Source organism: Conger conger, chromosome 4 (assembly GCF_963514075.1).
Source record: "Conger conger chromosome 4, fConCon1.1, whole genome shotgun sequence".
NCBI lineage: Eukaryota > Metazoa > Chordata > Actinopteri > Anguilliformes > Congridae > Conger > Conger conger.
In genome coordinates this window covers 51,006,640-51,028,502 of record NC_083763.1, presented here as the reverse complement: position 1 = coordinate 51,028,502, position 21,863 = coordinate 51,006,640, and the positions used below count along the sequence as shown (strand labels likewise).

General features: G+C 40.7%; 1 protein-coding gene across 3 annotated transcripts in view; it reads left to right on the top strand.

The window, feature by feature from the left end:
- The window catches only part of LOC133126993 (nuclear receptor-binding protein 2-like), a 38,161-nt gene extending 17,281 nt beyond the window's left edge, over nucleotides 1–20,880 (top strand). For 2 of the 3 annotated variants that reach the window (XM_061239566.1, XM_061239569.1), the window contains exons 2-18: nucleotides 8,415–8,537; nucleotides 9,246–9,347; nucleotides 9,641–9,730; nucleotides 12,046–12,086; nucleotides 13,886–13,980; nucleotides 14,977–15,000; nucleotides 15,335–15,436; nucleotides 16,435–16,490; nucleotides 17,110–17,205; nucleotides 17,883–18,015; nucleotides 18,368–18,470; nucleotides 18,545–18,595; nucleotides 18,774–18,909; nucleotides 19,191–19,244; nucleotides 19,522–19,585; nucleotides 20,182–20,237; nucleotides 20,768–20,880. In XM_061239566.1, the coding sequence (XP_061095550.1) occupies nucleotides 8,415–8,537; nucleotides 9,246–9,347; nucleotides 9,641–9,730; nucleotides 12,046–12,086; nucleotides 13,886–13,980; nucleotides 14,977–15,000; nucleotides 15,335–15,436; nucleotides 16,435–16,490; nucleotides 17,110–17,205; nucleotides 17,883–18,015; nucleotides 18,368–18,470; nucleotides 18,545–18,595; nucleotides 18,774–18,909; nucleotides 19,191–19,244; nucleotides 19,522–19,585; nucleotides 20,182–20,237; nucleotides 20,768–20,866 (1,425 nt within the window). In that variant the 3' untranslated portion in view covers nucleotides 20,867–20,880. The remainder of the gene's footprint in view (nucleotides 1–8,414; nucleotides 8,538–9,245; nucleotides 9,348–9,640; nucleotides 9,731–12,045; nucleotides 12,087–13,885; nucleotides 13,981–14,976; nucleotides 15,001–15,334; nucleotides 15,437–16,434; nucleotides 16,491–17,109; nucleotides 17,206–17,882; nucleotides 18,016–18,367; nucleotides 18,471–18,544; nucleotides 18,596–18,773; nucleotides 18,910–19,190; nucleotides 19,245–19,521; nucleotides 19,586–20,181; nucleotides 20,238–20,767) is intronic. The other variant, XM_061239567.1, reaches the window with a different exon arrangement.
- Nucleotides 20,881–21,863: the final 983 nt, after the last annotated feature.

The window sequence follows — 21,863 nt, the reverse complement described above, 5'->3', positions numbered from 1 at the left end:
AAAATTTCCTGGTACATGGCCCCATTCATCCTCCCCTCGATACGGTGAAGTCGTTCTGTCCCCTTAGCTGAGAAACACACCCAAAGCATAAGGTTTCCACCTCCATGCTTCACAGTGGGGATGGTGTTCTTGGGGTTGTACTCAGTATTTCTCTTCCTCCAAACACGGCGAGTCGAGTTGATGCCAAATAGCTCTATTTTGGTCTCATCTGACCACATTACCTTCTCCCAGGCCTCCTCTGGATCATCCAGGTGTTCAGACGGGCCTGTACATGTGCCTTCTTCAGCAGAGGAACCTTGCGTGCGCAGCAGGATTTTAATCCTTCACGGTGTAGTGTGTTACTGATGGGTCTCTTCGTGACTGTGGTCCCAACTGCCTTCAGGTCATTAACAAGCTCCTCCTGTGTAGTACTGGGCTGATCCCTGACCTTTCTCATGATCATTGATATCCCATGAGGCGAGATCTTGCATGGAGTCCCAGACCGAGGGAGATTGGCGGTGACTTTGTGTTTCTTCCGTTTTCTAATAATTGCTCCAACAGTTGTTAACTTCTCACCAAGCTGCTTGCTTATTTTCTTGTAGCCCATCCCAGCCTTGTGCAGGTCTACGATTTTGTCCCAGATGTCCTTAGACAGCTCCTTTGTCTTGGCCATGGTGGAAACGTTGGAATCTGATTGATTGTGTGGACAGGTGTCTTTTATACAGCTACATAACAATGTAACAAGTTGACACAGGTGTTTTGGGTAATGAGTTGAGATTAGGAGTGCTTCTTAATGGAAAACTAACTGGTCTGTGGGAGCCAGAATTATTGCTGATTGGTAGGGGATCAAATACTTATTTCATGCAAAAATACGATAATAAATTTATAAAATGTATATGATGTTGTTATTGTGGATTATTTTGTGATATTCTGTCTCTCAATATTAAAATGTACCTATGATTAAAATTCTACACAGTTCCATTCTTTGTAAGTGGGCAAACCTACAAAATCAGCAAAGGATCAAATAATTATTGCTCCCACTGTAGAAGCTTATTTAATATATTTTATCATTTCTACTTTATGGGGTATTTTATGTCGACAAATGGCTATTTAGTTTTTTGGAATATTCTATATATTATTTTTAAAATAAGGAACCAATAAAGCTACATTTTGAAAAACATCTCTGTAAATTACCAGCTGTTGAGTCATTCAACACATTGAAATGGAAAAATGATCTCTCACTTAACCCACTGGGAGGAAATCAAATTTAAAAAATCTGCAAATATGTGTAGTCGGTTATTCATGAGCTGCATTATGTCTTTGTAAAAAATAATTTGTGTCGTCATTGAAAATAAAACAATTTCATTTAATTTATTCTCTATTCACCTATGGTACGTCCCCTTTAAACAATTTCAGTAGTGAATACCAGTTGCCTGTTATCAGTACATGTTGCCATGTACTGATAACAGTGTGGCTGTCAGAGTAGTTTATTGTTGTGAACTTGAAGTTGTCATCACTGACACAGGCTCAACAGTGGTGTGTCCCTGGGGTAGAGGTGTAGAGTGATCGAAGGCCGTTCAACACCCAGCCAAGAGTGCAAGAGGAAGTGAGGTAGGGATTTTCTGAATTTTGTGAACATGGGACCTCAGAAAACATACCTTTATTAGAAATAGTCTACAAAACTATACCAGCAGGATAGCAACTAATTGGAAGCATAATAAAGCATAATTACCAGTTATATCAGTATTCCTTTCGGGGGAGGCACTGTACGCTATTTTTTGTTATTTCTGCTGCAGTTTTTTTTTTAATTATGTAGATTAAATGATGTGAAATATAAAAGCACTTACTTGTATTTGCAACAAGGGAAATTGGATATTGCAGTTGTTACTCTTCCCGTAGACCAGTTAACAGTTAGTGAAAAGGGAAAATGCCCAGTTATTTGAGTTCTTGTAACTGGTCACTGCAGTGACTGTAAATCTCTAATAGCGGAATGTAATTTCTTTACGTGTCATACTAATAATTTACTATACTGTAGATTTGTTTTAATGTCCCATTTGAGGAACCTCACTAGTAATGTGACAGCCCAAATATTTCCCATTTATAATACAATAGTTTCTAGGCCTGCATTATAAAGCTTATCAAATCAAATGTAAATTTCAACAGGAGAAGCAGTTAGAGCGGATATGATACAAATATAAGCATGAACCAGATGCAGGTTCTGGATCATGTTTTCATCAAGTCTAAATAAAATGAAGGCCTTTTTATTTTCAAGAACAACCATATTATGTACCTTTTCAATAGCAGCTTCCTTTACTTCTCTGCCCAGCACTCTATGCACAATCCATTTTCATCCACCTACTTCGGTTTTCTGCACTTACTTGGCCAGTCCCTTATGCACTTTGCAATCTGGAATAGCCCAAGCAGACTCAAGTCAGCAAGTTGAAAGGGTGGATGCCAGTGTTTGCTCATTAGCAGACCCTCTCTGCCTTTCACCCAATTGTGATTTTTCAAAAGCAAACTGCGTCTTAAAGTCTTCTCATCCCAATCTATTAATTAAGCTGACATAAGGGCAATAGGGAGAGATATATAAATCTTTTTTGAACTGTTCACTATTCTATGCAGCATATTTTGAATTGAAATGAGAGAGGGTGGAAATGACAATTACCCAAAAATTTGGCATATAACCATGCAGATGAGCCTGTTTAACATGTGCCATTAAATCATCCCTGACACCATCTCCTCCTGCTCTCTACTATGCTTTTGTTTTCCCCCTTTGTTTCTTTCCTTTCTGCCTGTCCATCTCTGAGAGACGTGGCCTTTTCCCACATTGCAGTACTTCCCCAGAGCGTAATTGCTTCTGTGGAACCCTATGCAACAATGAGTCTTTTATTTTGTAAGGAGCAGGAGAGTGTAGGTACTGAATCATGGGCCTTTTTCTTGTTCGCTGAATTTCATCTGAGTGGATGGGGCTACAGTATAACAATCATCGTGGTGCTTAACATGCCAAGTTGTCCAAAACGTGTCAAAGCATTACCCTGTACCAAGCAATCATCAGCAGCAGGTCTGAGGCCATAATTATCAGTCTAGCACGGATTAATTCCCTTTCAATTTAAGTGAGGCATAATCTGAGCACAGAGCAGGAGTTATTGGCAAAAATAGAATCTGCTGCTTACTTTCCCTATTCTTCAAGGTACTAATATTCTTTTTTATGGTGCTATGCTGCTCTTTTATAATCCCCCCTGGCTTGATTTTAAAGGTTCAACATGGCGGCATAAGAGTAATAATTACATTTGTATGTATGTAATTACATTACAAATTTTCAATTCAAAGCACATACATTCTATTGCTTGCATGGGACAGGAAGCAAGATTTAGGCCTCCAGTTTGTGGATCAAACTGTGTTGACTCATCTCTTGTCCATGAGTCACACCCGAATATTCAATACATTTTTGTCTCATTTCCCCACACACTTGCACACTGCCCTTTTCATTCTGGGAACAGAGAGTGCACATCACTCAGCCGACTCTTTGCCCCCGGAGATGGTGTGTCATCCAATGAGATTACTTTAATTGGATCAATAAAATAAGAAAATAAGAAAGAAAGAATAAATAAAATGAATAGCATCTCTCTGGGATTCACACCATGGCTTCCGAGCCGAACAAGGTCTTTGATGGAGTGCTCTTTTGTATTGCATGCCGAACAGTCCATTCTTCTGGAAATGTGTAGCCAGCTTTGTTGTAACAAAACTCACTGTGTTCCTAACAGCGCAACTTTCATGACTAATAACTAAAAACTTACTTCTAGTTCTATCAGCTTTGGAAAAACATGCAGTTTTTCAACAATATCATGAATCTTAGGATAACATGTTAGATATATATATTATATGAGGATCATGTTGTACTAATGGATGTGGATAGAATCATTATAGTGCTTAATTTGCTCTCAAATATTTGTGATGGTTGATATTGCAGAGCAATAATTTTCTGAATTTTTTGGCAGAATTGCTAATTATGTACATACAATTACTTATCATAGTAGGCTATAATAATTCATACACCTTGGACAGATCTACAGTTTCTCTGGCATTCACTGATTCAAGTAACCCATGTGTATTTCACAGCTGAGTGCTGTGCTATTTAATTTCACATAACAAACAACGGCATCATTCTCTAGACTAATGGGAGACTCTAATTCCTATTTTGGACTTGTTCTATTAACCTTTGCATCTAGCCCAGCCCAACAGCTGCTTTTTCAGGTTCACTTTAGATGTTATGGTTTTTCATGTTCAAGCAATTGTATGTGCAGATGTGCAGACAATACATGGGTTTTTATTTGCATGAGGAAGTCTTTAAAAATGAAAGGTATAACAAATAGGTTTGCCAGAGAATGTTTGGTTTCCATGGCAGCAGAGCTGCTCTCATCTCCTCTGTCCATCCACATAAACACTATTGTTGGGCTCTGGTTGTGTCTCGTGCCCTCTCTTGAACCCTGGTGCCATAGTCCCCCAGAGCAGGGGAGTTGTGGGTAATCCGGGCTAATCTCCTCGGCTCAGACGGGATCCTGGAGGAGCTGTCTCCCCTTCTGGCTGTAGATCCTGAGGACATTTATTCCACTGTCTGGAGAGCCAAAGCAAAACGGGGCACAGGTGCACACATGCATCTCAACACCAGTGTACAAAGCCATCGCATGCTACATTTGGCTAAAGCAATGTCTGCTGTCTTTGTTATCTTTGGTAGGCATGTCGTCAGATGCTGGGAAGGAAAGTAGAAATCAGCAGTGAAGTATTTCTCAAATATTTTTCAAGTGCTAATCATATAATTCTGGTAAGGATCATACTTGTGAGTCTTATGTCTGTGGCTTTTGGGTGGTGCCTTTGAGGAAGTTGAGCAAGGAAAAACATCTCCATCAAAGTCAATGATCTTCATGCCCATGGTCTCACTTCCCCAGAGCACCCAGCCAAGCTGCCTGAAGTGGATCATCTCGCCATACAAAGTACTAATATTCCTTGCTGTTGTGGGTAAAGGGAAGGGAAAAACAGGAACAGTGAGCTAAAATGGTCTTCGAGCTCCCAACCGCAGGACCCCTGAGCCAGTGAGCACTCCGGTACCGTCTGGGTTAATGTGATTGACTGGTCCAGCGTTAAGCATGCCGTCTTCCTCTCACATAATAACATTAATGAGATTAGGATCTGCAGGGAAGGGGAGGATGCACGTTATCACTCAATCCCCCTATTCACCACTATTACTTGGGTCACGCTGAAGTCAGGGTGCACAGGATGCTCCAGAGCGGTTGGTTTGTTGTTTGGGTGTGCTGGATGCAGGTTTTTGAGTCAACCATGGATGCGCTGTGCCTGCAAAGGCTTATGCCATCCTCCTCTATATTTAGATGAACAAACTCAATGTGCTGGCGCCCGCTGTTTTTGACCAGGCAGTGTGGTCAGGCTGGCCAAGTCTGCCTGGTCTCATTAACAAGGTACATGTTGTATTTGGGGTGCTGCTTGTGTATTTGTGGGGAGAGTAGAAATTTATCTGTATTCCTGGTTAGGATTGGCTTTTAGCATGAGCCTTTAGCTCAGGCCATTGCACAATGCACACAAGGGTAAAGGCATTTGGATATGGTGTTATACCTACTAGAACTGATAGGGATAATTATTTGCTTGCTGGATATCTGACTCCAGTTTGTCACTTTTCTACTTTTGTTTCTGTTAGCATATCCCTGTGCCTGTTTGTTTACCATACCGTGTAATGTTTGGAATGACCCAGCTTCTGTAAAAGTCAAATGAGGGTCCTACTGCTTGCATAAAAAGTTTGGATTGTGCTGATAGAAATAATAACTGCTATTTCCATTCTGCAAGCTAGTTTATCTTGTATAAGTACCATATCAAAGCTATAAACTATAATGAATACCCTGTGTATGTGGTATATTACAATTCCATATTATGAAATGCAAAGCTTTTATTGAAATGGCATAAACATGGCGAATACAAAAACTTTATTTTGTTTTTATACTGAGTTTATTTTTATTATAAAACCTCACATTTGTGGACCTAACCAAAATCATTTATTTTTGGTGTGTGGCTGAGGGCCTGAGGAAGGTGATGTCACATAGCTGTGATCACCTCTGGCTACTGGTTTGACATAAACAGCTCGGGTATATTTTTCAGTCCAAGATTCTTTCTTGCTGCTATCTGGAAATTCTCAAGTTATCTCAGCCTAACATTGGGTAGAAATCTATGGGCAGATAAAGGGTGTGTGTCAAAAAAAGTGTGGGAAAAACTAATGTGTCTGTCACTCAGATTATGCATATTCAAATTCTTGACCAGCTGGCAATGTTGTTGGTCCAGCCTTTTTTTCCAACAGAAATGAGACTCCACACAAATGGATTAGACGGCGCTGCTAACAGCATGCATCCTGTTAGTGAGAAGTGGGGCATTAGCCAGAGTAAGGCTAGGTTATTAATCCATTAGCTCTGAAAGACTTGAATTGAATTGAGATGCTTAAGGGGTGGTCTGGTTAGGTTGTGTTGGGTATTTTCTGCTACTTTTAAGGATAGCAAAATAATTTGTATGCAACTCGCAGCAGAAGGCAGCTAATTTACAGTGAATAAGCACGAGCAGATAGTATGAATAATGCATGACTGTGTGACTAAGCAGAAACTTAATTGGGAATTATACTGAATGAACTGAAAAGAAGAGCCAGATGCAAAAGCATGGTTATGTTTTGCGGGGAAAGTTGCTGCGATAGATGCTCCTATCAGAGTTTACTGGGGTTACGGATCACAGCCAAAGAACAGATCATTGTTATGCAGTGTCCATCTTTGTTACACAATAACCATCTAGGAAGAGGCTTGAGATGGGCAGACACCATTATTCTGTTTGACAGGATATCCAATCACAAAGGAATAAATGTATAGAGAAAGCGGACATTGAAAGATGGTGGGAATCGTTACTAAACATTCACCTCTTTGTAACCTCTGTACCCTTCCTTCTAAGAAAGGAAAACAAAGGACCCTAGATTATGGGTTGCTGGAAAGATGACCTTTGTATCTGACAGGGAAGAAAAAAAGTTATCACTGCAAGAAAATCCTTTTTATTTTGAAAGGGCTAATTCCATGGGCGTTTCAACAGAGGTGACCAGGGGTGGCGTCTTCTCAAAATCTATGATAGGCCAATTGTCACGTCCTAGACAGGGCCTTCAAGGAAGTGCTTTGCTTTAAAAATTCTGCTATTTCATTGACAGACAGTCCACCATAAGTCTACAAACCGTACAAACTCATTTTCAAAATGTGCGCTTTTTCATGTCCAAAAATCGGTGTCATGGCTGTCGTCCTCATTGTATAGATATGCAAATTTATCATTTATAATCTAGGCAGAGTAAAGTTATACCTTAAAGTACAAATTGCACAAATCACATTAATTAGATAGCAATGCAAAACCAACTTTGTTTATTTGTTGGTTGTTTTTTTTATCCAATACCATTGTGTGTGATCTATAGACCGCAACGTGTTGGCTAATGCCAAATGAAACCGTTAATTTGTATATGGCCTGCAGGGAAGTGGAGAGATGGAAGATGAGGCACAGTCAGCTTGCTTGCCAATCTTTGGATCTCACAGTTTTTACTTAAATGAAATATAGAGTTTCCTTTTTCCTAACAATTGAGCATAGATGCTATTTGGGATTGTATATATCATATTTTTCAACCTGAGTTATATTGTCTAGTTATCTGGTTGTCTGCAACTGGTCAAAAGTCAAAGTATGACCCAGATCATTACGGTCAATGGATGATATGGAGAAAATTGTATTATTGTGTATACGCTTTATGGTAATTTGCTCACTTTTAAATCTTCCAAATGCTTCAAATGCACACATTCCTGAATTAGTAAGGCCAAATAAAGTCAGCTTACTTCAGAAAGAATTCTGGACCGTATTTTGTAGTCTAGCTTGGGGTTATGTTTGCTGTTTGTGCGTTTCTCTGTTGTTGATGTTATTTTGGATTTGTGGGTATTCATTTGAAGCATATGCGGCAGAGCCCACAGCTGCGCTGGCAGTCCACTCTAAGCACAGCAACCCCCCCCCCCCCCACCCCCACACCCCCCCTGTCTCTTTGACTCAGTGCCCAGACTAGCGAAGCCCAAAGCTTGTCCCCATTTCACTGTCTGCTCTAATGGCCTTGTACCCTCTATCACTGTCTCTCTCTCTTTTCAGTAGTATGATGAAGTAAATTAACATTCTATTTTTTTTTTTTTTTTACATCAAGCTTTGTGCACAGTCAATGTTTCATGACCGTGACTCATAAATGGTTGAAAATGCCATGCAATTAAAGCCTGTCTAATGTAATGTTAGAAGGATTTTTATTTCACCCACACATAAAGAGCGGCTACTTGGATGTCTCTGGCTGTGACCGTGACATCGCTCTTACCCATTGTTTCCCCCTGCAGGTGAGCCAAGGCAATGTCCCAGGAATTGAGAGTGCATCTTTGGCCATGGACACAGAGGAAGGGGTGGAAGTGGTGTGGAATGAGGTGCTGTTCTCTGAGAGGAAGGTGTTTAATGCCCTGGAGGTAAGGCTAACATGGTGCACCCATAGACTCCTTATCTGCTATGCATGGGATCATTTTGGACAGACAAACATGCTGGATCGCTCAGCATTCATTGTGTATTTTTATATATTCAGATGAACTACAATACAATATTTTGGTGGACAGAACAATGAAACTGCAACTGTCTTGCATGTTTCAATGTGGATATTTTGTTTTGAAAGGATCCAAAGACGGTATATTATTTCACTGAAGACACTTCAGCTTAAAATGTTTCTGCAGCTTATTATCTTTAAATATTTTGCTATTCTCCAACACAAGCACTCCACAACATTATTAGAATTATTATGACTAATGTTTTTATCAGATTTTTGTACATTATAAATCCTAATAAGAACTGCTCTATTTTAATGAGTCTTCATTTTTCTCCAGAATTTTCAACAAGGGTTTGGCCCCTGCCTCCTTCTTATAATCATTTGCCCAAAAAGCATGTTCAAATGTTGTATTTCCTGTCCATCTCTTAAATACTATGTAGTGTATCTGTGTGTGGGTCGGGCCCTTGAACAAGGCCATTAACCCAGCATTGCAATGTAATGTAATGTAATTGCTCCAGGGGAGGATTGTCTCCTGCTTAGTCCAATCAACTGTAAGACACTTTGGATAAAAGCGTCAGCCAAATGACATGTAATGTAATGTAATGTGTGTGTGTACACGTGTGTGTTTGTATCTTAGGACAAAATCAAAGCTATGTTTGAGAACCTGATGCAGGTGGAGCACCCAAACATTGTCAAGTTCCACAAGTACTGGCTGGACATGAGGGATAACCAGGCCCGAGTAAGCAACTCACAACATTTCTCACGCACACATTAGTGCAATCTTTATGTTAGTTGTCACAGATATTCTGAAGGAGACATGAAGGAACAAACTCTCATTCTAACTCAGTCAGTCTTTTCCTTTTGGTAGCTTTGCTCCCCATTTTAGTCTATAGTCCACATTAGCCTGTAGTCCATACTAAATATAGCAGTATTTCCTTTGACTCATACAGACCAGGAAATTCCAAAGCCTGTCCCCAGTTCACTGTCTGCACTAATGCCCCCGCTCTCTCTCTCGTTCCCTCTCTGTCACAGGTGATATTCATCACAGAGTACATGTCTTCAGGCAGTCTCAAGCAGTTTCTGAAGAAGACTAAGAAAAACCACAAGACCATGAATGTGAAGGTAAGATCATCACTTAAAGAGGAAAGTGCTTCAATCTCCTCCTCAGTTCAGTCTTCTGGATTATGTCTTTCATTTATGTGGGCCAACATTGGCTCAGGAGGTAAGATCAGTCATGTCATTGGCTCAGGCGGTAAGTGCAGTCGTCTCATTGGCTCAGGCGGTAAGAGCAGTCGTCTCATTGGCTCAGGCGATAAGAACAGTCGTCTCATTGGCTCAGGCGATAAGAGCAGTCGTCTCATTGGCTCAGGCGGTAAGAGCAGTCGTCTCATTGGCTCAGGCGGTAAGAGCAGTCATGTCATTGGCTCAGGCGGTAAGAGCAGCCGTCTGCCAGGTTGCCGGTTCGATCCCGCCCTGGGTGTGTCGAAGTGTCCCTGAGCAAAACAGCTAATCCCTAAATGCTCCTGACGAGCTGGTTGGTGCCTTTGCATGGCAGCCAATCGCCGTTGGTGTGTGAGTGTGTATGAATGGGTGAATGAGATGCTATATGCCAACCATTTACCATTTACTATTTATATCACGGGAGAACTAATACACCATGAAACATATTACTGTACTTACACCCTCTGCATGTAGATGGTACAGGGACACATAAAATGAGAATATTTACCACCCAGGCTGATATGACAATATGACACTGAAGCTTTTCAGGAATCACTTCACAGCTAAAAGAAAAGGGGAATTATTTACACTTAGTCCCTCAGCCTCCTCCCTTCCCTCCACAGACTTGTGATGTCTGCACCATGTGGTGATAGGAGGTACTGCGGTCTTAGACACTGCAAATGGTGCGTATTTGAAGAAAATGTGATGTGACTAAACTGTGCTTCAGACAGCCCTTGTGTACGCATTGCCCTGATCTCCCTTGCGGCTGACGATGCATTTATTTCCAAGAAAAGGCCTTGCACAGTGGCTAGACTTGTCAGACACATAACTGACTTCAGTGACCAAAGGTTCACATTGAGTTCATCAGGGGTAACCTCATAGCCAGCCTTACCTATGGCTAGCTAGTCATAGCTGGCTAGCTATTCATTTTCCTAAATTGGTCCCACTTCATACATATTTCTGTTTGAATAAACTACATTTTGGTCTAATTTCAACAATGATAAGATTCCCTGTGAATTAAAACTCTTAACAATATATTAGGGGAGTAAAAACTAAATTGTGTGGATGAGCTACAGTGCTCCGGGCATGTTGGTGTGGGTGGCTTAGGTGGTAAATTAGGTGGCACAGCTGACAATTCCAAATTGAAGTGAAAAATATTGCTTCGAAGCATGTAGAGTATGAAACGTTTGTTCCACAATGCTCTAAAAAAATGTTTTAACCTTTATTTAACCAGGATGTACCATTTTTTTTAAATCTATTTTTCAAGAGAGACCAGGCCAAGACAGGCAGCAGTACATATAATTACAAATGACAAAAAAATGAACAATATTTCCGAACCTGCATGGCTATAGGTAGTCTAACAAAAATGGAAACACTTGGATAAATAGGGTATCTCATCCAGTAAATGAGCAAATTGCAGCCCAGCACATGTTTGCTTATTTTCATAAATACTAGACAAGCCTGGTTGCCAATAATTTTGACAGTTATGGATCTGACAAGAGACCTCATGAATTACAAAGAGGAGCTAATTTGGCAGAATTCCAGTTCCAGAGACAGCTGTATTTGCTTTCATGCTTCACGAACAATAAGGCCTAAGGTGATGTGAGCATGAAGCTCCAAGGTAAAAGGGCATGCTTTGGGAGTGTGATGCTTACATTTCAAACCGCAATCCAAACCAGGTGAGTGACCATAGATCAGATGACTTCAATCTGGATCGAGAGCAGCCAGTTTAGTGGTGAGGTCAGTGGTGTCCTAACACACTAATAAGTGACTTTACATTGGTGTTTCATATTATTCAAAATATGTAACACTGTGCATTTTATTCATATTATAGGGACACTGATTGTATAGTACAGTATTGTACTGCAGCTGCCACAAACTATATTGTAGTGATTGTGAATGTAGAGATATAGTGAAGCCACTGGAAAATTGAAACAAGCAGCATTTCTTTAATTCTGCCTTATTTTGGTTGAAAAGGATGAGCATATTTTTGCTGACATTTTTCCCTGTATTGAAGATATTAGGTGTGTGAATGAACTGGTAGGGGAGAGTGTTGAGCAAAGCCAGTTTCCACATTGCTATTCATTTGACAACATTGTTCCTCGACAGAGGTCTCTATTTTGTATATAGTTCATATGGGGGCAAAGACAGGAAGTTGAGAGCATACAAAGTGGTAGTGCAGTAACCTTTGCCTGTCTGTGTTTATTGTGTTCCAGGCATGGAAGCGCTGGTGTACACAAATCCTCTCTGCCCTCAGGTAAGGCACACCTATGGCAGGGCAATGAAACCAGGCCGATTCCAATTTATATACATTTCTGCGCAAGTGAAAAAGGTAGAAAATACCAGGTGTAAATTGAATGAAAGAAATACAAGTTCACAGACATTATTGCATTTAGTTTGCTCTGGATTCCAGTACATGTCATCCTCAGGTCAAATTATGTATTCTATTATATAAGTTGATATTAAACAAAGTGGTATATTGACCTACCTGGCTAACTGACTGTAACTCATGTTATGTAAGAGGTTCAACACTTCTGAACAGGTAATGAAGATAAGGGTAAACAAACAAATTGGTTTTGTTCTATAAATGTTTTTAATTACCCATAAGGAATATGGACAGTTGTCCCAGGGTACCATGCTTACAGTGGTTGATATGCTGACTTGAATAACTAAGAATCCTCAGTCAGAATGTAATGAAGTGACAAATAACCTTGCCTCACTAATAAACATGATAGTTTGTAAAATGCTAGCACAAGAAATGTATCATCAGTGTCAATATCCAAGGATTGTCATTGTGTGCCAAGCTCGATATTTATTGATAAGGGTTGACATCTAGCAAGGAAGCTCACAGCTACGTCCCAGTTGATACTGCAGTATATCATGTGAATGATCGCATACATATTTTCAATGGAAGTACAACCTTTCAGGGAAGGGTATAATAGAAAGAGTGTGTTGGGAATGAATAATGCCCACAGTGTGTAATATCCCAGTCTAATTACAGCACTGTCTCATTGTGTGAAACCTGAGACTGAAGCAGAGATTCACAGTAGACAGGTTGTCTTTCTGCCTTTTGAGAGCAAATGGCTCCTCATCTTGTGCAAAGAGTTCAGCTACTAATGCCACCGTCTATAGTTGCTGATCAATGCAATGACATTCATTTGACTATGTGTAGAAGGCTAAATTCATAAATATAGTTACAAAAGCTTGGGAGGCTGTTAGATGGCTTATCCCACAGAAGCACAAGTGAAGTAGCAAATGCTCTTTTACCGTTGACTATACAACGTGCGTTACCTCAGTTGCCCTGCTGAGCATTCAGCAGTATAATTGGTTTACCGACTGTGCAAAATGTATAAGCATTGCAAGGCTGCTTAGGCATCTGTGCAGATATTTGACTTAATGTAATACTGTATCATATTTACCCTGCTTATTGATTTATATTACTCCTCACTGGAAATAAATTACTGTTTAGTCATATAGAACATATAGCTTAATCCTTGCAAGCAAATGATAATTCATGTCATTGTAGGCTACATGCTCTTTTCTGCATGTGTCCTGCTTTGTCTGGCCTCATTATTCCCAGGAAGCTTAGTCTTTCCCTCAGCTTAGTCCTGTTGTGGTTTTTACAAAGGGAGGTCAGCACACAGGAAACTCTGCCAGGCTTACGTTGTGTTCATTATTTTCCATGCTGTGAAATCACCTACAATCTTGACCCAGAACTTCATGTTGTCTTCAGTCATTACCTGAGTTAAGCTATTTGTATTTTAAGTCTTATTCCTATGATTAAAGACATTAGCATGCTACCACTGTGATTCTGTAACATCAGTAAAACAGAGTACACTGATACCACATAAAACTGGTGGTTCTGCTTTTTTTTCTTTACAGTACACATTCAATTTTTCTTAGTGACTATATGGGAAAGTCTTGCTATTGTTTTGATTCAGTCTGGATTGTGTTTTGCAATGTAGGCGAAAAGATCTTGGATGTACATGTTCAAGTTGCTCATCCAAACTATCGTGGTTGCAAGTATACTGACTGTAATGTTTGTGTCATTGTCAGTTACCTGCACTCATGTGACCCACCTATCATCCATGGCAACCTCACCTGTGACACCATATTTATCCAGCACAACGGCCTCATTAAAATCGGCTCAGGTATGCCCAAACCAGAATGTTTACTGTATTGTTTTTGGCTTCCTGAATCTCCTGAATAGGCCCTAATGTAAACAATGAAACGACTTGTACTGCGCATTGTCAAGGCTACCAATGCTGGATGCTGAAAACCTAGAAGCTGTTATTATACTTGAATAGAATACTGGCAGTGGATGAACCAGACGGATTAGTTATAAACTGAAACTAGTGAACTGAAATGACCTGAGTGGATTGTGAGACATTATGTCCTCTCATAATCCTCTTGTCTAGATTAGAAAAGAGGATTGCCTTTATGGGCAATGGTGTATTTTTTTTACTGTGGAATGTAGGTGTGTGAACCGTGTAACGTTTAAATGGTTAACCGAATCTTAGTTGTACATATTTACCAAGAATTGCTTACCGATTACCAATTTTGTTTCTGAAGCTGAAATGGTAAGCTGAGTTTGGCTATTTCAGGGGGTTAAGAAAATCAAACACTACAGGGAATTGAATGCTGAAGTATTATAGTTATCAAATAATTTATGTGTGTTTTAAATCTGTAGTTGTTGGTTCATTTATGGTGTATTGTATGGCATTTCTTAAGGTTCACCAAGGTGTTTATTTGCTGACCTGCAAATTCAAACTACTGGCAAACTGAACATAGCTTTCCACTACGCTGTATATATAAAGACAAGTAAAGCAATACATCATTGTACACATGTTGCATGCATTATTGACCATAATGCCTGGAAGTAGCCTACACTGCTTTTACTACAGGCTGCTGTACTTTTTTTCCCCCCATAAGATACAACCCCTGGCGGTCATAAGCAGTATCTGTTACACAGCTAACCATTTTCAAAATGAGGTGGTAACTGTTTACAAAAACTGATGATTTGTCACATCCCTAGTGGAATGGTTTGCTTGAAGATGCATCTATTTTTGTTCCAAATTACAGTGTGTCACTGAATTTTTATTTTAACTGTCTTCTTTACTGTTCTCCATCCTTTTCCCTGACTCCAGTTTGGCACAGGCTGTTTGTCAATGGTAAGAACCCACATCTCAACAGCTTGCACTCTGTTTTTATGTCCGTCTATCTATTGTTGGCTGTCTGATAAGTCTGTCTCCTGTCCATCTTCTGTTCTCATGGCTAATATATGAATACATTTTTATACCAGTCTAAAACAAGAATATTTATGTTGCATGCTTGTGGTTTTGAGTTTGTTATTATTGTTAAAATTCAGTTGCTTAAATTTGGAGTATACTACATTCAATGACAATTTCTTCTAAAAGTCACTTAAATATGCAACTGAGTTCTAGGACTTTGTAGTAGTAGGAGGAAAGTGTTTTTTGCTCAGAGTGTAGATTTGTTTTTCCACAGTCTCTCTTTTTGCAGTGTTCCCAGAGGTGGGTGTTCAGGGTAAAGTGCGGCCCCACCGGGATGAGCAGAGGAACCTCCATTTCTTCTCTCCAGAGTATGGCTGTGAGTATCGGTCTGTCTATCCCTTTTAGCCAGTATGTTGGACTGTGTGGGCATGAATCTGGCATTCTGGGCTGTGTTTGCCAGCCTGACTGTGGGTCTACCTCAAATGTTTGCTAGGTTTATTGTGAGCAGCTGTTAAGCCAAATTAGACTGCCTTGCGTGATTCGTCATGTGTTTTGTGATGTGCAATTGCTTACATGCACAAGCATTCTTAGCTGCATGCTCTATGTCAGTGAGGCAAGCCAGCTGTACTACCTCTCAGGCAAATTGTAAACCATATTTGCATGGGAAATAAACTGGAAAACGCTGTACATCCTTTGTTGCATGCATACAGCTCATGTAGGTGCTTGCTTTTGTACCAGATAAACAAATAACATTTGAGTGTTTGATGTAATTTACAGCTGAATCTAGTCCCACCCCTCAGTTCCCATAGAGATCCATTGAAATGCAAAAAGATTTTTGTATCTCTTGTTCCACAACCTGAAAATATGATATCGACTTTGGTGATGTTGATAGGTCACAGACTTCAAGAAGTCATGGCATGCAAACAATATGCAGCCAAATAAAAAACATGACTATTTTATTTGACATTATGGTAATTTGTCTCAAACACTGAAAAGCGGAGCTGTGTATAAAACATACTTTAATTACTACACGGTAAAACCAATATGTACAAAAATAGGCATTAATAAAAGCTGAGAATCTGCCCTTTCACCACGTATGAATAGTTTGATTACGAACAGAGAAAGTTAAACATCAATAGGAAAAAGCAAGGTGTGTCTAAACCTTTCACTGGTACTGTACATCAGTACTTCTCTAGGGCTCCATTGTTTCTATTTTAACATGATGTACAGTTTCTGGTAACAGCTTTGCGTCCACAAGCTTTCTTTCTAAGATTCAAGAAATCTCTTTCTTCCCTCTTTCTTCCTGTTCTTTCATTACCTTGTCGCCATCCTTTCACCACTGCCCCCCCCCCCCCCCAAACAATCTCTTTTTAGCATCTGAAGATGACTACGCCATCGACATTTTCTCTTTTGGGATATGTGCCCTGGAGGTAAGAGATGGCCTCTCTGCAGACAGTAGATGGATGCTGCAGTGTCCTGCAGGCTACATTGACTCAAAATCTGAGCAGGCATATCAAAATATGAACTGAAATTTTAACTCCTTTTCATGCAGACTGTGTGACTGTGTGATTCAGACTGTCCAGTCTGTGGAACTGGACCCAGGAAACTGACTGGTCAGATGGCAGTCACAGTCACAGCACTGCATGGGAACATTTATCCAAGCTAGACAGCATTATGGGGCCTCAACTGTCTGTCTGTGTGACTCACAAGGTGCACACACATATACAGAAGACTGCCATTACTCATAAAACACACACACTGCACAAGCCCCAATGGCCCATTTGCCTGACAGTCTGAAGATCTGAAGTTGACTACATTTACTACATTAGCAAGGGAGTAGTTCACAGATGCACACTAGACTTTCCTAAAAAAGAATAAATGCATCATGATTCAGAACTAGAAACACCACATATTATTTTGTGGTATAAATTAATATGAAAAAAATGTTAACATACATTCCAGCTTGAAAAAACTGGGGTGAATCTCACCTTGTCCAATGTCCATTTTCATATAAAAAGATGTTCTCAGTTAAATATTTTGTGGGTGCAGATGGCTGTGTTGGAGATCCAGGCCAATGGAGATGCTGTTGTGTCCAAGGAGGCCATAAGCAATGCCGGGCAGTCCCTGGAGGACCCTCTTATGAGAGTGAGCAGTGATGTTTGTTATCTTTGTCCTTTCTGGGAAGGACTGTAGCACACCTGAAGTCAGGTGGACATCTTCGTTACCAGCTGTTTGGCTTGCAGTGTTGGCTTTAAATGTCAACTGTGCAACTGAGCTTATCTTCTAATTAAGAAATGGTAGTGGTTGCTCATGAATGTAAGGGAGAGATTATATGCACATCTCGTGCTTTGTGAATTCTTGATTAGCTGTTGCTTGTAAAAAACTGCATTGAGTTACAAATCAAACATCAAACACCAAAATATTTTTTTGGAGGAATAAATATTCAGTTGAAATCTTGATTTGTAACTCAGTGTTTATTCTTCAAAAGCTAGATTTTAACATGACAAAGCTAATTGTATGTGGATTGAAGTACTTGGAAGTTGTATACGGGGTATACAAAAATTCATCCTTCTAATAGAATTTTTGAGGAACGAAAATGTCAAGGATACAAATTATGAAATATAGAAACACACAATGCATGATTCAGATGCATGATTTGTGAAAAATTCATTGATAAGAAACCATCAAAAGCATCACCCTGGTGTGCAAGAATAATGAATGTTTAAGTGGTCATGATAAGCTTGGAAATATGAGGTAGTTTGAAGTGTGAAATGTGAAAATGCCAGAGTTGAGCTTGAATTCTGCCCTCCCTGGTGCTGCAGGAGTTCACCCAGTCCTGTGTACGTCATGAGGCCAAGATGAGGCCCACAGCCCACGACCTGCTTTTCCACCGCGTGCTCTTTGAAGTCCACTCCCTCAAGCTCTTAGCTGCCCATTGCTTCATCAACAACCAGTGTGAGTGTGGATAGTCTCAGGCATTGCTGCACCCACACATGCTACACACCTCAGCATTGCCTCTTGTTCTCGGCTAATGTCTTTTGCTGTGCTTAAAGTGGCACCCTTCGTCCCCGCCCCTCAATTTCTTCTGATTTCTGATTGGAGGGTCATGCAAATGTTATCGTTGTCTATCACTGACCAGAAACTTCCCCAAGCTGACTGACAGCTGTGAACCTCAACCCATTTCCCAGTAAGCTTCGTCATGCTTTCCTCATAGCTGGGTCTGTGGTGGCATCAGAGGAGTGGGTTCATAAATTATGAAGGCCAGTTATAGTACCATCGTTAACCTTGCCTCAATTTCCCCACACAGACCTTCTCCCTGAGAACTGTGTGGAGGAGAAGACCAAGTCCTTTGACCCCAATGGCGTCATGGCAGAAATCGAACATAAAGGCCGTCCGGGAGTGCAGCTGAAGTGAGAGCAGAGCCTTTATTCCAATATTAGCAGTCTTTCTCGATACGGTCTCAACCTCTCTCTCTGACATACAGGTACTCCCATGTCTCCCCTCTGGAGCTGGACAAGTTCCTGGAGGATGTCAAGTAAGTTTATGGCTGCTTCAATTAATGAATTTGTGTGTGCTGTCAGTGGGAGGTCATGGCCCTCTGATGAGTGAAGTTGTTTGCATTGTGAGGGAAAGGTCCTGGCTCTCTCAGTTAGTATGAGAACCAATCGGTGTACTGCAAGTGGTGAAGCCACAGCTCTGTTCTCCGTCCCCAGGAATGGGATCTACCCTCTGATGAACTTCGCCTCCGCCCGCCCTCACCCTGTCCCGCGCGCCCTTTCCTTGTCCCAGGAGCACATGGAGACCGTGAAGACCCCCACCCCAGAGCCACAGGAAATGGAGACCAGAAGGGTGAGGAGGGTGTTGAATAGAATGGAGAGCTGCAAGCTTGAGCAGGAGAGTCTACGCATGATTGAAAGAATATGATGCTTGTGGTTTTCACATCTTGCATTGTTTTCATGCCTTGAGGACCCTACTGAACTGCATTAAAAGTTTGTCATTCATGTCATTTTTACAATTGACAGTTTTCCCAAACGTGAGCCAAACGTGTTCTACTCTGGCTATCCCATGATGTTTTTTGCCATGCTTACCTCTGACTGCAGTCCATCTTTGTGTTGAAATGTGCATTGCAGGTTGTACAGATGCACTGCACTATGGAGTCCAATGAAGAAGGGACACGGACTCATGTGAGTTCTTTTGTGCCCTGACATGAGCAGAGAGAGGGAAACTTTGGGCAGTGTTTTTGACGAGCACTTATAAAATAGCTTTTCACATGTTGCTCGGTAATGATTTAGATATTAGTGTCATCAAAATGATCCAAATCAAGTCAAAAATTAGTGAGCAGGTAACCACATACTTTTTCATTTGGCTTATCCACCCAAGATTACACTTGACTGGAAATCTGTACCGTTTAGCTGGCTACATAATGGTCATTGGTTTGCCTATTTCCCAATTCACCTGCAGCTTTCGCTGTTCCTGAGGATGGACGACAAGCTTCACCGGCAACTCAGCTGTGACATACTGCCCTGTAAGTATTGTGCAGTCAATCTCTTGGATGTATTTGAATTTGGTGCATTCAACAAACAAATTAGGTTGTACCTGAAAATGTCCACCATGGTTAAATGAATGTTGGTTAAATAACTTCTGTAACAGTGCCACCTTCTGGCCATGTGGTAGTTTGCAACTGAGTATGTTCTTCCATAGTGTGCCTCATAATATGCCTTCCTCAGTAGGATACTTTCTCTTGGCATCTTAATCTTCTGGCTTTCTGTCTGTCACAACAAATGTGGATCTATGTTTTCAACCAAAAGCTTCAGGAATCAACAGTATTCACCTCACCCTCTATATCTTCATCATGTCAATGATTGTAATGGGCAATATCTATCTTGTTTGTGTCAGACAGGACACAAAATGATTGATTCAGATTGCCGACCCCCACAATTTTTCATTTTCAGCGGCAGATTACTTTGTTGGGTGTGATGAAATGAACACTGACTGAGTAAAATATAAAAGAATCTGAGTCCTTTTAAAGAAAGAAGAAGTGTGGGGCATAATCACTATTCTGTGTATGCAGAGAAATGTCCCTGAGGGGTTTCTAATTCATGTCTATGGGGTGTGTTGCAGCTGACAACTCCAAGGACCTGGCCAATGAGCTGGTTCACTATGCCTTTATCAGTGAGGTAAGTGGGACTGATAACCGTCTGTGAGACTTCTGCATGGTTCCATGTCGCCTTATGATAATGAGTTTTGTAGATCCGGACTTGAATAATACATGCATAGGAAACTCTTTTGAGAGCTTGTAGGATTTCCTTGGTCCTTGAAAATCCTTGAAGTTATTTCCACCAAAACATTTTGTTGCTTGTGAAATTCTTATCTTCTAATCTTATTTAAACACGTAATCATCCAGCAGTACTGTGTAAATAGATTATATAAACTATTGCCATGCCACTTTTACTGATGTCTAGTGAGACTTCTGGTACCAAATAATAAACATTTTTGTGATAATTAGGTGCACCACTTGAGACTGTGATGTGGTGTGTGAAATCTTCCTAGAGGTTTTTGTAGTTCTTTTAGAAGATGGATCCATCTGATTCTTGATGTGGCACAGAAGTTAGGGTGGATGGAATATTGTTGGTGTGGTGGCATTGCATCAAGTGGGATGCAGATGTTTTATTGATGTCTCTCCCTTCCTTGTCACTTTACCCCACAGGAGGATTGTGAGAAGCTGGCGATGTTCCTTGAGGATGAGCTGTGCAAACACAGAAGCGTTACAACTGTTTCGTCTGGGGCAATGGCGATGTTGCACTAAAGGGTGGGTGGGAGGGCCACAACCAGCAAAAGCCCATGCAGGGGGTTTGAAAGGCAGAAGTAGAGGCTAAAGGACGAGAGAAAGAAGAGGGCCCTGTGATCGATCTCATGACCAGGATAGAGCAGCCAAATGGTGAGGTTGACACCTACCACACGGCACCTGTGAAGAGTATAATAAACCAGGATGAAGATGAAGGCAACAGAGAGCACAGCCTTAAGAAGCATTCCGTAAAACAAAGCAGCTGTTTCCTGTTGGAGGATGCGGATTGTGCCCATCTCCAGCTATCACCCAATACTGCAGAAGTTTCCATGTCGGTAAACCCTCCTGTTGGAGTGAAAGTGCTTTGTTTTGCTTTGAGGTCTATGCCTTTGTGAATGACCCACTTTCTTGTTGCCATTTTGCTTCTGGAAGAGCCGGGGTACATTTAATGGGGAGGTTGGAAGCAATGCACAAATAGCCACGGAAGTGAAACCAAAAGTTGGGCAAACAGAACATCCACCTGTGCTTCAAGTCCAGATACATAGTTCCTACTTTCCTAGCTTAATTTTAATGTATTATTTAAAATAAACATGTTAAATTTTAATGAACTGTTTATGTTCTTAGAAGCCATGAATAATAAATTATCCAACATACACAACTAATGATGAATGGCTAGCTTAAATTAGAGGCTGTTGCCAGTTTCTAGACTGTTTGCTTTGCAATGAAGATTGTGTTTGCATATATTCTGTGCAAGTATGAGTGCCTTTGTATGTTCTGAGTGATGCCCAACTGCTTTTATGTTTTGGATGGTTTTGACCCCAAAATGTTGTATGGTACCCAAAGGTTTGAAAAGTGCCTGCTGTGGCAATTGTGCAGTAGAACGTGCCCATTTGCAATTGCTTGCTGAGATGGTAGATATTTCAAGTGTCAAATCACACATTATACATTAGCTGACTCAAGGGCACCATATTTATGCTGCAGTACAAAGAGTGCCTCTGTGAGGACGTAGTGCTACTAA